Source organism: Rhinichthys klamathensis, unplaced genomic scaffold (genome assembly GCF_029890125.1).
Source record: "Rhinichthys klamathensis goyatoka isolate OS25496 unplaced genomic scaffold, OSU_Roscu_1.1 h1tg000409l_1, whole genome shotgun sequence".
Classification (NCBI taxonomy): Eukaryota; Metazoa; Chordata; class Actinopteri; order Cypriniformes; family Leuciscidae; genus Rhinichthys; species Rhinichthys klamathensis.
Window position 1 is genome coordinate 45,299 of NW_026606909.1, and position 15,561 is coordinate 60,859.

A 15,561-nucleotide genomic window follows, 5' to 3' on the forward strand; every position below is an offset into this window, starting at 1 on the left:
GCATCCAGGACCAGAACTATCCATTTTCTAATATATTTTACTGAATTATTTTTTTATTATCTGAAAATGCTTGTACGAAATACGTAATTTGGGGCACGTGGCGCTCTTTATTTCAAATATCAAATATTTTAGAAAATTAGGTATCATTTGAAAGCTTACGAACTCTGAATTCATCTGTTGAAAACTGTTTTGAAATTGGATGTTTACTCTAAATTCTTTTTGCGGACCCCTCCCTTAGTGGGCGGAGTTAGGTTTCATATTACTAAATTATTTTAACTGCTTTGTAATCAAAAGCCTTTAATCATGACAAAACGCATATCATCTGAGGTCTCAAGGTTCTGTATTTTGTGATAGAAGTGATATTTGGACTAATTTTTTTAATGTGTTACAGGAGAATGCATTAAAAAAATTATATGGAATGTTTTTGGTACACTAAATCTCATGGGAACTTCAATTTTTGTGAAATCAACTTCAAATTTGGAACAAAACTTGGTTAGATATTATGGCTTTGATTTTATAGTAATTTAGGGTAAAAATAATTTTGTTATATATATATATATAACAAAATTATTTGTACCCTAAATTACTATGGTAAATTATTATATATATATATATATATATATATATATATATATATATATATATATATATATATATATATATATATATATATATATATATATATATATATATATATATATATATATATATAAAAAATATATATATAAAAAATGTGTGCAGTACATTTGATGTACAGTACATTTAAGCTTCCATAACTTTTTCATACTTACATTTTTCAGTAATAATCTGCTGAATGTCTTCTCTAAAGCTTAGGTCTATATTACAAAGCATTCTTAAATTACAACCATTTAAGTTTGAATGATCCTTTTCATGTCTTTTATTAGAAAGGGCGGTGACAGATAAAGGTTTATCTCTCAGTACTTCTTTACAGTGAGTTTTTTATTATTGTTATTGCTTAAAGAAACATACAAAATACCAAACAAACCTCAAAAAGACACATCTTATTACATTTTAATAAAAGTCCAAATAGCAGCAAACAGTAAACACCATAAACCTAAAGAACAAAGGGAATTAAATAATCAATGTAATATTACCCAAGGGGGTTATCAACAAAAAATACCTTCAGAAGATTGTGTAATTTAAGGGATGAGATCTTTACAGTAAGTAAAAGTGAGTGTAAATCAAAAAAAAAATCAACTCATTCAAAATCACGTGTTCAAAGTCTCGTGTGAAGTCAGGACTGCGCCATTGGCTGAAGAATGCCGGAGGCGTGGCCACTTTTGGGGGTGTGTGTGTCGTGGGCGGTGTCCCTCTGACACCCCATTGGCTGCGCTCCCAGCCAATGACGGAGCAGCTGAAGGGAGTGTAGCCCGCTCACGAGACGAGTACTACGACCATTCACCTCGGAATCTTCGCGCGCTCTGGAACGTTCAGCGCGAATTCTTGGAATTCTTTTTAAACGGATTCGAATTCCCTGCGTTCTACGGGTCATGAAAGCGATTTATCCGTGCACTGGCTGAGGTAGTAGTTTGTGCTGTTGGTCGGGATGTGACATTGCCCGTTATGGAGATGACTGCGCAAGCTACTCCCTTGCCAGTGCTGGTTACACTCTTCCCAAGCTGGAATTCGCTTTAGGATCCAAATCGTCTGGAGAAAAATATGTTTTTATGTGATATGTGTGTGATATAGTCATAGTTGTGTGCATGTTAAAATTGTTCTGAGAGTTGTAAACGTGTGCTCCATGGTAAGTCTAATTTAAATTCAATAAACGTGTATCTTATGAAACACATTGCTGTCTTAAGTGTCTTTTTTGCTTCTATTTATCTTTGGGGGGTTTTTAATGATCTGTTCTTTTTGCCACTGAGTTATGAATTAATGGGGATTGGCCATATGCCCCAGTTTTCTTCAGTTTTTTTTTGTCGAGCACAGCAGAAAAGCAGATATTACCCTCGGGAACACGACGGGTTGGGTTATTAATTTTAATAGATGCTTGATTTTGCCCTTGGGATGGCTAATACACGTAGGTCATACTCTACTGTTGCTATGAAGAGAGCTGTGACGTGGCTTTTTCTGCCCACTACCGTAGAATCATCGATCTTGACGTCACGTGGTACCGACCGACACCTGGGATGGTTTGGACTACTCAACCTGAGCACGTGCATCCAGTGTACGTGGGTTAATAATTGAATCCTTGTAGAAAAAGTTCAGTCAAGGTAACTCACATGTGGTGTGTTGAATGATGTGCTCTGATGTCATGAAAGGGTTATCCTCATTTAACCCTGAAGATCTCCGTTAAACTAGAACTTAGAAATATGACTATGGGGGTGTATTTGCACATGTATTATCTTGATCTGAATCCTAACATTACAGTTTTGTCCCAAAAAAGGGAAGTACTAATATATCATCAACACGTGTATGGTATTAGAGGTAAAACAATATTGATAAACACAAATCTGAATTAACATCGTATGTTTGTTAACTGCAACTGCGCAAATGGCTATTTCTGAACCTCTGTATCTCTTGATCTGGAGCATGTGCTGGAGGTGGTCGCAGTTAACTGGGTTTTATTGCGGAAGTACATGATTAGTGTAGATAATGTGCTGACGTCATTCATGCAGTGAATACAGCACGTAGGCTCAAAGCCATTCGTGTAAATCTGAGAAAATCCTTCAGTATTTCACTTCTAACCAGGTTCATGACCTCGAGTGTTTTAAAGACGTTCATGTTCGAACAGGGTTTAGATCCGCTGCAGGCGTTTCAAACTCTGAGGATATTATTACCTCAGCTGTTGACAGATCCATTCATTTGTCAAATATGTGAACTTCAACTCACTTTCAGAATCAGATCATAAGACTGAAGGCTACAGACAGTTCCTTCATCGCCAAGGAAGGCTTTATTCTCAGAGGATGTTCGCCAAAATTACTACATGTAATTAGCAGATCATCTTTCTTTGTTGGACAGAATCTTTAAGGGTAAATTACCAAAAAATTAAAAGCAATCTCTTCCTTCACTCCCCCAAATCCGTATGATTTCCTCAACACTAAAAAACGTGGTGTCGGTTCCCATTACAAAATAGACTAAACACCAGAAATGACTTATTCAAGATGGATGCCAAAGCAATTTTACGTTTAAAAGACGTCTAATGGCAGTCCAAACACAGCCCAGACGTCTAGACTAAAACAAGGGCTGTCAGTGAAACTTTAATAGACGGGTAAACCATCGCCCAAGAATACACTAGTCATCAATTAGATAAAGATATGAAATGAGTGAAGAAATGAAACCAAACACCTTGAAATCACTGTTTACTTTGCTTACATTATGGAATATCAAACATCGCGCAAGTTATTTTGGCAACAACGACATGTAACCAAATTCAAGGTTATTTTCGCTAGAAGTGTGTTACTTAGCCGGACTATATCGGGTCTATAGTTAACGAGACGGTGACATGACGGCTGTTGCTTGCTGGGATATTATGCAAATGAAACATTATAAGCCATTAAAGTGCTGTTCTGTCTTACAGTCTTAAGCTCACATTTAATTTGAGTATTTTTAAACTCATTCTAGTGTTTTATATGACTTAACGATCAACATCAAAGACTGCGGCTATCCTTCACTGCACTGGTTTCATTCGCGCCAAAATGGTTTACCTGCCTTAAAAGTCCTTTAAAACCATAAAAGTAGACTCTTCTTAAAGGAGTAGTTCACTTTTTAAAAAACTTTTGCTGATAATTTACTCACCCCCATGTCATCCAAGATGTCCATGTCTTTCTTTCTTCAGTCGAAAAGAAATTAAGGTTTTTGATGAAAACATTCCAGTATTTTTCTCCATATAATGCACTTTGCTGGGCACCAAACGGTTCAAGGTCTAAATGACCGTTTCAGTGCAGCTTCAAAGGGCTTTAAACGATACCAGACGATGAATAAGGGTCTTATCTAGCGAAACGATCGCTCATTTCAAAAATAAATAAAAAGGTAAAGTTTTATAGGCACAAATGCTCGCCTTGCGAACTCTCCTGTTCGAACTCGTACATCAAAATGAACGAATCTTTTTTCGAGTCAATGACTCTAGATAAGACCCTTATTCATCGTCTGCTATCGTTTAAAGCCCTTTGAAGCTGAACTGAAACGGTCATTTAGACCTTGAACCGTTTGGTGCCCAGCAAAGTGCATTATATGGAGAAAAATCCTGGAATGTTTTCATCAAAAACATTAATTTCTTTTCGACTGAAGAAAGAAAGACATGGACATCTTGGATGACATGGGGGTGAGTAAATTATCAGCAAAAGTTTTTTTAAAAGTGAACTACTCCTTTAAATCACATGATCAATTATGGTCCGTTTCTCAGGCCTTGTCCACACGGACACGGGTATTTTTATAACCGGAGTTTTTCCTACAGCGTTTTTAAAAAAAATCCCGTCCACACATGGTCGGTCTCCGTCTACATGAAAACGCAAAAACACGCAATCAAGCGCGGTCAAGAGCATGCCATGCCAGCAGGCGGCGATATAAACATTAACCCTAAAGCCACGTTGGCCAATCAGAAGCGCAAATCTGACGTCAAACACAGCGGATAACGGCGCACACTCTGACGTCGCAAGGCAAAAACCCCGGTTTCACTGTCTACAAGACAACACTGTAACCGGCGTTTCTGAAAATCCTCACCCTGGCAGGGGTTTTCAAAAATGTTCGGTTTCAGTGCGTTTTCGTGTGGACGAACGGCCGAACCGCGTAAAAAAAGTCACGGTTATAAAAATACCCGTGTCCGTGTGGACAGGGCCTTAATCAAAACTAAATCATTACTCACTGAAAATCTCCAGCTCACAAATCAAAAACAAATTCGGCGCTTGGAAAAATGCAACGCAAATTTGAATTTGAATAAGTTTGAAGCCATGGTCAATAATGACAACATGTTTAGTTTGGTGTGAACCTACGACTTTATTCTTTTAATAACTGGATTTTTTTTAGGTTTACACAGGGAGTACATCATTTGGGTAAACATATGAAATTATTCCTGTTATTTTAGAAACATTTAGAAACATCTTAAGTGAGTTTTTATTAAAAAAATCTGTTGGCCATTTCAATAAGCATTAATGGAGCCACATAAGCAGTGTATGAATCATTGTTGCAGTGCATGTGTGTGCACTTCCCAGAATGTGCCTTTAGTAAGCATGTGATGCCCTTGCAGTGCCGTCCACCCACACAAACGACTGCGCTAAAGTGTTAGAGAGCTGCACACACACACACACACACACACACACACACACACACACACACAGCTGAATCTATGGCCAAATTAGTCTTGTTTTGGTCGCACTCAGGTTGTGCTGACCAGATGGCCACTCTCTTGGGGAGTGTGTATATGTGTGTTTGCACATTATGAGTGTGTGTGTGTGTGTGTGTATACGAAAGCCTTTCCAAATGCTCACAGCGGGTTTGTGCTGTAGAAGAGGAAGGTGCCACTGTGAACATGATGTAGCGCTAGTCAGACCTCCGCGCACCTCCACACGGGAGGCCTGAACAACAGATTGCAGGTAGGTGTTAATTCACGGACAGAACGCAAAGGTAAAGCTCGCTGAACAAGACACTTCTCCACTGACACATCCTAAAAATCTGACTGAGTGGAAGATCGAGTCGGCATGATTTAGCTATTGCACGTTTACAGCGCACGAGAGAAACAAAACAGCTCTGATTTTTAGCTTTCAAAACAGCATGGACAAATAACAGCCAGAATTGCTTTGATTTTTTCCAAGGAACGCAAAGAAGGAAAACCGCAAACTAAACATTCAAAGGATAAATGAATATCCCGAAAGGACAAACAAAACACGGTTGTTTCCGCCTAGCTGCCAGATGAGAGCGGATAAACAAACTGCGGTGGGTGCGCATCTGTCCACGAGAGCTTCAAAGAGCTTTAGTCATTGTGCAAAGTTAGAACTTATATACTGATCCCAACTTCCCACGCGGAGGTCGGGAACGCTGACGTGGGTCTTCAAAGTCAGTAGATGTTGACTTTCAAGTCTTAAAAGCAAATGTCCGTGTTGTAAATGAGCTCAAACGCAGAGCGAGTTCCACAAACTCCAGCAAGACGCTGTGTGAGCATCCGAGCGGTGTGTTCGAGACGGGGTCAGTCCCATTCGGTAGGCGCCCTGCCTCCTGATTGGTCAGCTCGGCTGAGGCTGTTTACTGCGGTTCATTAGAGGAATTATGAAGACCGAGATGTCGTCTCCAGAGCCCAGCCGGTCTCCAGCGATTCTCCATCCTCGGTCCCTCAAGACTCCTCTGGCCTTCATCACCAGGTCCTGAGCTGCCATAGTGTACCTGAAACACAACGGAGACGCTCTTCAGGTCAGTCTAACACAATTAAAGGGATAGTTCACTCAAATGTGACGTTCAATCATCATTTTCTCAATCGTTGAAGGTTCTAAATGGAACCATCAGTGCCTTTATTTTCCACAAAATGTCGGAACATTCTTTTTAGAACGTTCTTCTATGACATCACTTTAAGTTTCATCATCTCATATTAAAAGCCAAACCTCATTCTCCTCCACGTTAACCAAAAACAGGCCATCGTGGTCTCCTTCATAGATAGTTGATACTCAACCAAAACTGAGGAACCTGCCTGTGCTGGTCATCAGGGTCACAGTTTCCAAGGAAACCAGACACCGCCTCTGCCACTTCCTGATTGGACAACACGTCCCAGAGTCCATCTGTAGCCAGCACCATGACATCATCAGCGCCGTGCTCGTGCTGAGACAGGTTATAGACCTTCACCTGTAGAACACAAACATTAATAAATCCTACTTTCATGTGCCAATAATTAGTAAATCAGTGAATTTATATTTGACAACTGAAACAGCCCACGAGTTAGCTATTTAACAAGTGTTTAGTGTGATTATTATCAATAATAGAATTTATTTAATATTAAGATTTTAATATACTAAGAAATGTTGTCTAATAAGTGATAGACTACTTTATGATTTTATAAATGGACATTTTTAGTATTTAAAAAAAAAAAAATCTAAACTTTTTAATTTAAGTGAGCATTAGATTTATTTAGTTATTGGTTTGTTTGTTTGTTTGTTATCAGAAAGCTTATTTTCTTGGCAAGAACAGGGTAAAGTCAGTTGTAACCAAACAAAATAAATTATTTAAAAAATGATTAACTAAAAAAAAAAAAACTAAGATGATTAGGTAACATTAGATGTAAAATAGAGAAAAGCACATGCACAGGTAAATAGATACTGATTAATTTCAAAACATATTATATATAGGGTTAATATATAATATATATATATATATATATATATATATATATAACATAGAAAGATAGACAGATGGATAGAAATCATATTGGATGCCAGTGTGTGGTTGTCCTCGTGACCCATCCTCGACCTTTGACCCAGTGTGTGTGCAACAGACAGGAGACGAGCGACTCGATCTCACCAGAGCACAGTTGACTGAGTTCCACACGAGGCACAGGCATATTACGGGGGGAAAGTGCATCGAGGAGGAGGAGGAAGAAAAACAGATCAAAGAGAAGAGAGAGAGTGCAGACGGCGGGACGAACCGTGGATGAACTTTACACAGCGTGTGAATTAAAGATCAAGAGAGCTTCAGAAGATTTGAGGAGAGGAGAGACTCGTGTCACTGGAGGATCTGCCGCTTTAACTCATAAACACGAGCAGTGGCTGAGGTACTGATATACAGCGCACTATCTCCATATCTGAGCTTATATCACGTATAGAAACATTAATCAGCAAAACAGAGCCGAGTTCTGAGCCAGAAAGCCTTGCAGAAGTGCCGTGGTGTCGGCACCCGATGGGAATCCCAGAGCACTTTTATATCAGTAGATGCTGATACAGAAACATTTCATATTTACTGACAACCGCAATTTCAAGATCTGAGAAACAAGGCCTTCCCATGATGCCTTTAGCGGGGGAAATGGTGATACCATAGTAAATGTCCAAAAAACATGATAGTACCATGCAAAACGCATCCAAAAACATGGTAATACCGTGGTAAATGTCCACAGTATGGTAACCCATGTTACCATATGCAAAATAATAACATGGTACCTCGTTTAAAAAACGATATTAAAAAAAGCTTGGTGTTACCATGGTACAAATTCAACATATTTACCCTCTCCCAAAGAAACAATGCCATGATTAAAACACACAGTGATACCATGGTACTTTTTACAAACAACATACTAATACCATGGTAAATGTAAGTATCACTGATATACTATTATACTATTTTCTTCTTTTCTTTTTTCATTTTAGTCATTTTGTTGTGTTTTTGACACTTTTTAAAAACATGTCTATATAGTTTTTATTTTGTTTTATTATTATTATTATTTATTTCATGCTAGTTATATTAGTACTTCAACTTGAACTAAATGAAAATGAGAAATGCTGTAGCTGACAATAAGTACAAATGTATATACTGTATAATATTTTTTTTTTTGATGCAGTTAATGTTTATTTTGTTTCAAGTCATGAACATTTTTAGTTAATGATAATAACCCTGACACACTCTATAGCATTATATTAAAAACAACAACAAAAGAATACAGTAAAAACATGATAATACCATGGTGCTATGTCCAAAAATAGTCTTTCTTAGCTAGTGAAGTAATGAAGTCATCTGGAGTGTGTGTATGTGTGTAAGGTGAGTACAAACCTCGGGAGAACACAAGAGGAAGGGTTTGATAGCGATGTCAGAGTCGTGAACCTTCAGGTCGTGATCGCCGAGTCCTCGAGTGATGCCGATAGTGGCCAGAACACGAGCCTGAGTGACACACACACACACACACACACACACACACACACAACCCGTTTACTTCCCTAATCTGCCGTATTTACTAGTCAAACTAAAGAGTGTCTCTACACTCCTAAAGATAAAGCTTCTTTATTGGCTTTTGGATCCATGAACAAACGTAAGGTTTTTATAGTGGAAAAACGTTCTTTAGATTTTTAAATATTTCTTTAGTGTGTAATGTTGCTGTTTGAGGATGAAAACGTTCTTCTCTATATCAGTGTCAGTGTTTCTGAAACGCCTCCATTGTAGTCTTGAGTTTCTCCCGGGAACGAACACGTCACAATATTCCTCATTATAATAATTCATACGCAGAATAAAGGGGCGGGGCCTGGTTGAGTTAGTTAGTAGTGTGTTAAACTGGCGGTTATGGTAAGGGGCGGGACATTTCCCAAACACACTCGAAGCGCTCGACCAATCACAAAACACTGATCCAGCCGACCAATCAGAGCACAGTGTGCTTTTCAGAAGGAGGGGCTTCATAGAGACAGGAAGTAAACAGAGCGTTACTGACAGACTGGGAAGAGAGGAGCCGCAACAATGGAGAATATGAGGAGAATAATCAACATTCAAGCAGTTCCTGCAGTCAATCATTTTATCCCATAAAGCTCATCTTTGATCACCAAAAGTACATATTTAAACGATTTTTTTCCCAAGAAAAAATGTCTTCATGCCTTAAAATATCTTGAATGTAACTCGACACCCTCGCCTCATTTAGTATGCGTGGTTCTATGAATATGCAAATGAGCCCCGCCTCCACTCACTCACTCAGCTCAGAGATCCACTGGTTGACGATCACAGGTTGATCTGATTGGTTACAAGGTCGTTTGTGATGTCAGAAACACCAGTGATTTCAAACCGTGTTTTTGAGACTGTCTTTGGTTCACTGCAGTTTTAAGCAGAAAATACTCAGAAAATACTTATGAATTTACACATGGTTTGCATATTAAAAACACCACATAGACACATAAACAACATCAAAAGCTGGATTTTCCACAGGGGGACTTTAAGAATGTTCACTTGGGAGCTAAAATGGTTCCTCTATCTATGGCATCACTGTGAAAAAAACCCTTATTTTTAAGAGTGTACAAGATGGTTAGTTTGATACAGAGGGAATTCAGCGAGCAGATCTTTCCCAGAATGCCCTGCTGGTTAATAATACACATGCCCTCGACCAGCTGCTTTCTCAGACTCCCTCGCGTCGCGGTGGAGTCGTTCTAGATATCGGCAACCGAGACGAGGATCAGGATTCAGAACAGATGCCTCGTGAAGCTGAGACCGTCACTCGTCACACACTGATCTCAGAACACATCAACACCACAACAGCTCTGGGAAATAATGTTCCGTGGGATTCCATTTAGAACTCGAGAGTTCTTGACTCAACTTTAAAGAACACTTTATGCCAGAAAGGTTCTAAAGCTCTTAAATGATTACATAATAATACTTTCATGTTTAACATGTAATTTAATTTTTTTCTTTATGATACTGTAGAATATAAAGGTTCTACAGGTGAAACTCGAAAAATTAGAATATGGTGCAAAAGTTCATTTATTTCAGTAATTCAACTTAAAAGGTGAAACTAATATTATATAGACTCATTACATGGAAAGAGAGATATTTCAAGCCTTTATTTGTTATAATTGTGATGATTATGGATTACAGATATGAAAACCTTTTCACAATATTCTAATTTTGAATTTGGGGTTCTCTTTCATAGGTTCACTCAACGCTGCGGAAAGCGCAGTGGGATATCCTCTGGATGTGCCGATTGCCTGAAGCCCTATAGAATCACGCCAATTCATTGGCTGATGGCGCTCGCGCAAAGCTGGCTCCGCCCCGACGCTCTTACATCGTAGCATGATGAACGCGCGCGCCATCTTCTCCTCAGATTTCTCTGCCTTCACGAAGCGGTCACATCTCGCCCTTCGTTCGGTTTTTCTGAGCCCGAATTCTTCAAATTCAACTTCAGCTTTCGTCTCGACACTTCAGCGACTGGTATAAGTGGAACTCTGTTCTCCTTACAGTGAAGTGTCATGGATTATCGACGCTGCTCTCCGCCATGCGTTCGTTTTATCTCGAACGACGACCCTCACAGTAAGTGTGTTAAATGTATGGGTTTTTCGCATGCGCGTGAGGCTGTATTGGGATTGTCGAAATGTAAATTTTGTGACAATCTCCTTCTCAAAACCCTCCGCTCTAGACTCGCGGTTTTTGAGAAGGAGTCATTCGTTCCCCCCCGTCGCGCTCCGGAGACTGCTGAGGCCTCTCGTGGATCCGCGGCCTGGGGCTCGGATGTTGAGCTCGAGGATATTGAGTATGAGCAGACGGGCCTCGCCCTTTCTCTCCCTCCCTCTCCCGAGCACGCACGCGGCGCGGTTGAATTCGCGCATGATTATTTATGTCCCAGCCCGGGAGCCCGCGAATCGGTTTCTTTCGGTCTGGATGACGTGATTTACACTGCAGCCTCCGACTCCGAGGATTTCGGGCCTGCTTTGGCTGATGACGTTATCCCGCCTAGCGGCCAGGATGCGCGGCCTACTCCGGCCTACACTGAGCTTATTGACGTGCTGTCGCGCGCTACAGAGAAGCTCTCTATTGACTGGCCTGATGAGCCCCGCGAGTCTCAATCGTCCAAACTCGACGAGAGGTTCCTACGTGGCCCTAATTCTAGGCCAGAGCGAAGAAAGCTGCCCTTTTTCAGCGATCTGCATCACGAGATCTCCAGATCCTGGAAGCAGCCTTTCTCCGCACGCCTAACTAACGCGGCAGCCGCTGACTTCACCAACCTTGTGGGTTTTGTGGAGCAGGGTTATTCCGCTATTCCAGCGGTCGAGGACACGCTGGCTAACCACCTCGCCCCGTCGTCTGCACCGTCCTGGAAGGCGCGTCCTCTTCTTCCTTCCAAGGCTTGTAGGACTACTTCCTCCCTTATTGGGAAGTCTTACATGGCGGCTGGTCAAGCAGGCATGGCCCTGCATACCATGGCCATCCTTCAAGCCTACCAAGCGGACGTCTTGAAGGACATGGATGAAGGAGAGGGACTGATGCCCGAAGCTGTCAAAGAGCTTCGCAAAGCCACAGATCTGGCCCTAAGAGCCACCAAACACACTGCTCGGACTGTTGGTCGCTCTATGGCGGGCTCGGTTGCTGCAGAGCGCCACCTCTGGTTGAATCTCACGGAGATCCGAGACAAGGATAAGAGTTTCCTCCTGGATGCCCCTATCTCCCTCTCAGGTCTTTTCGGGGAGGCGGTCAACACGGTGGTTGAGAAGTTCCGCGCCGCTAAGTCTCAGTCGGCCGCGTTCAGGCAGTTTATGCCCAGGAGGGTCAGAGGGCCAAGAGACTCCAACCCTTCCCCTTCTCAAACCCGAGAACGCTCTGCTCATAGGGCTGAATTCCCTACTAGCAGGAGGGACCCGGCTCACCACCCTCCAACTACGGTCTGGGGAGCCCGAGGTCGTCCATTTCCCCGCCAGCGCCCTCACAAGCGCCTTCAGCTGAAGCGGTCCAACAAATCGGCCGCTCCAGCCTCCTCGAGCCGTTCCTGACCCGCAGGTCAGAAGGAGGAGAGCCTCACCAGATCTACGAGGTTGGGACAGACCGCGCAAGCGTTTCTGCCCTCCTCCACCCGGCTCTCCTCATCCAACCTTGTCACCTTCGCCACCCAGCGTGTTTCGAAGTGCAGGTCCTGTTTCACTCTCTTCACCCAGTCCGGCGCAGGAGGAAGGAGACGCGTCTTGCTTTCTCCCCTCGCTCCCGGTGCACGTTACACCCGCCAATCGCTTCCTCGGAGGCACAGTTCGTTTTCCTCTGGAGCAGGCGGACCCAGTTACTTCTATCCAGGTGGTGGTACCCCCCAGTACGTGTCAGGACGCCAAGCGCTCTCCTCCACGGTCATCCGCGCCTCCCCATGGGAACCAGCGCGACACCCTACCTCAGGTATGTCCCTTGCACTGCAACACTCCTCTCCCTCTATCACATTTCGTTCAAGAATGGGAGCGTTTACCAGGGATATCGCCTTGGATCCTTCGCACAGTTCGGCTCGGCTACACGCTTCAGTTTTGTCGCAACCCCCCCTGCTTCAACGGGGTCTTTCCTACTGTAGTCGACAGCGCCGCTCAGGCTTCTGTACTACAGCAGGAGATTTCATCCCTTCTGCTGAAGGGGGCGATAGAAGAGATTCCTTCGGGGGAAGTCGAACAGGGCTTCTACAGCCGTTACTTCCTGGTCCCGAAGAAGGGGGGCGGCCTGCGGCCGATACTAGATCTTCGCCGGTTGAATTTCTCTCTTTACAAGGGAAAATTCAAAATGTTGACGCTGAAGGCCATCATATCTCATATCCGGCTGGGGGACTGGTTCGTGACGATAGACCTCAAGGATGCTTATTTCCACATCCAGGTCGTACGGCGACACAGGAAGTTCCTCAGGTTCGCCTTTGGAGAAAAAGCGTACCAGTACAGGGTCCTCCCCTTTGGCCTCGCTCTAGCGCCAAGGACGTTCACAAAGTGTATGGATGCTGCTCTGGCCCCGCTGCGGCTCCAGGGCATCCATATACTCAACTACCTGGACGATTGGCTCCTTTTAGCCCACTCCAGAGAGTTGGTGACTCACCACAGGGACATTGTCCTCCGTCATATTCAGTCTCTCGGTTTGAGGTTGAATACGGAGAAGAGCGTTCTTACTCCAGCTCAGAACACGGTTTTCTTGGGGGTACGCATGGACTCGGTTCTTATGCAGGCCCGTTTGGCTCCTGCACGGATTTCCAGTCTGGTGACATGTCTGTCCCGTTTTGCACTAGGCCAGCATGTTTCCGTGAGCACCTGCCGTAGACTTCTGGGCCTTATGGCCGCGGCCTCCCCTGTGCTACCTCTGGGGCTACTCCACATGAGACCTTTTCTGTGGTGGATGAAGCTCTCAGGGGCTCGGCCCACGGGGCCAGCCCTTCGCCTATTGAAGGTGTCGCGCAGTTGCTTTCGCGCCCTGTCAATCTGGCGGGACCCCCTCTTCCTTCAGAAAGGAGTCGGTATGGGTGCGGTATTCCGTCGCCAGATGGTTACGACGGATGCCTCTCTGACCGGATGGGGAGCGGTTTTCGAGGGCAGGCCAGCGTGTGGGGTTTGGACTGGCGAGACCCTCTCGTGGCACATAAACAGCTTGGAGCTGAGGGCTGTCTTCCTGGCTCTTTGCCACTTTCTCCCTTTCCTCGAAGGACACCATGTCATTGTCAGAACGGACAATATGGCAGTAGTGTTCCATGTAAACAGACAGGGGGGTTCACGATCGCGCACCCTAGACAGGCATGCGCGTCACCTTCTCCTGTGGTCCCAGGACAAGTTCCTCTCTCTGAGAGCAGTTCATGTCCCAGGGATTCTGAACCTCGCAGCAGATTTTCTGTCGAGGCAGAAGCTCAGGTCTGGGGAATGGATGTTGAACCGCCAGACGGTGGCCCTGATCTGGGAGCTGTTCGGAAAAGCGGAAGTGGACCTCTTTGCATCTCAGGAGTCGTCCCAATGCCCGCTTTGGTTCTCTCTGAGCCCTCCAGCTCCGTTGGGGATAGATGCGTTCGCCCACCCTTGGCCGATGCAGAAACTCTATGCCTTCCCTCCCATCAAGCTGATCCAGGCGGTTCTGTCCAGAGTGAGGGAGAGCGGAGTCCGCCTCCTTCTGGTAGCCCCATTCTGGCCGTCCCAGCCATGGTTTTCGGAGCTGATCCCTCTGTTGGAATCCTCCCCCTGGGAGATACCGGTCAGGGAGGACCTGCTTTCCCAGCTTCAGGGCAGGATATGGCATCCTCGCCCCGACATTTGGAAGCTGTTCGTTTGGCCTATCAGAGGCCGTTACCTTTAAGCTTTGATCTCCCAACTGACGTTCAGGAGACCATTGCGAATGCTAGAGCCCCTTCGACGAGGAGGCTATATTCCTCCAAGTGGAGGGTGTTCGAGGCATGGTGCTTAGCACATGATAGGAACCCAGTTAACTGCCCAGTAGGCACAGTGCTGGAATTCCTGCAGGAAAAGTTTGCTTCCGGAGCGGCCGCTACCACTCTCAGAGTATATGTCGCAGCTATTGCCGCTCATAGAGAATCAGATGAGATTCCCTTGGGGAAACTGAGGTTAGTTTCGGCCTTCATGCGTGGGGTTAGGCGCCTAAAACCGGCTCGCCCCCCTAGTGTTCCCTCGTGGGACCTGTCAGTCGTCCTGGAGGGTCTGTCAGAGGCTCCCTTCGAGCCCTTGGAGTCAGCCCCTGAGCGGATTCTGACTCTTAAGGTTGCTCTTTTGTTAGCTTTATCTTCATTAAAGCGGATGGGGGATTTGCAGGCTCTCTCTATTAGTGAGTCATGCTTGGACTTCGCTCCTGGCCTGGTTAGGGTTACTTTGAGGCCGAGGTCGGGGTATGTACCCAAGGTTCTTTCCACGGCGTTCCGCTCTCAGGTTGTTAACCTTAACGCTTTCCACCCTCCTCCTTTTGCCTCTGAGGAAGAAAGGAAACTTAACTTGCTCTGCCCGGTCCGTTCTTTGAAGTTGTATGTAGATCGCTCAGGCGGTTGGAGGAAATCAAACCAGCTCTTGGTATGTTTTGGTGCTGGCCGCCGCGGGCTTGCAGCATCAAAGCAAAGGATTTCCCACTGGGTAACGGATGCTATTTCGCTGGCTTACGAGGTGCGTGGTTTGCCTTCACCTCTTAGCATCAGAGCACATTCCACCAGAAGTGTGGCTTCCTCTCAAG

General features: G+C 44.1%; 1 protein-coding gene across 1 annotated transcript in view; it reads right to left on the reverse strand.

The window, feature by feature from the left end:
- Nucleotides 1-5,793: 5,793 nt before the first annotated feature.
- ppm1h (protein phosphatase, Mg2+/Mn2+ dependent, 1H) overlaps nt 5,794-15,561 on the reverse strand; it is a 32,070-nt gene continuing 22,302 nt past the window's right edge. The window contains exons 8-10 of the mRNA XM_056234933.1: nt 8,701-8,808; nt 6,638-6,789; nt 5,794-6,336 (exon numbers count right to left, since the gene is read on the reverse strand). Coding sequence (XP_056090908.1) covers nt 6,180-6,336; nt 6,638-6,789; nt 8,701-8,808 — 417 coding nt within the window. The 3' untranslated portion in view covers nt 5,794-6,179. The remainder of the gene's footprint in view (nt 6,337-6,637; nt 6,790-8,700; nt 8,809-15,561) is intronic.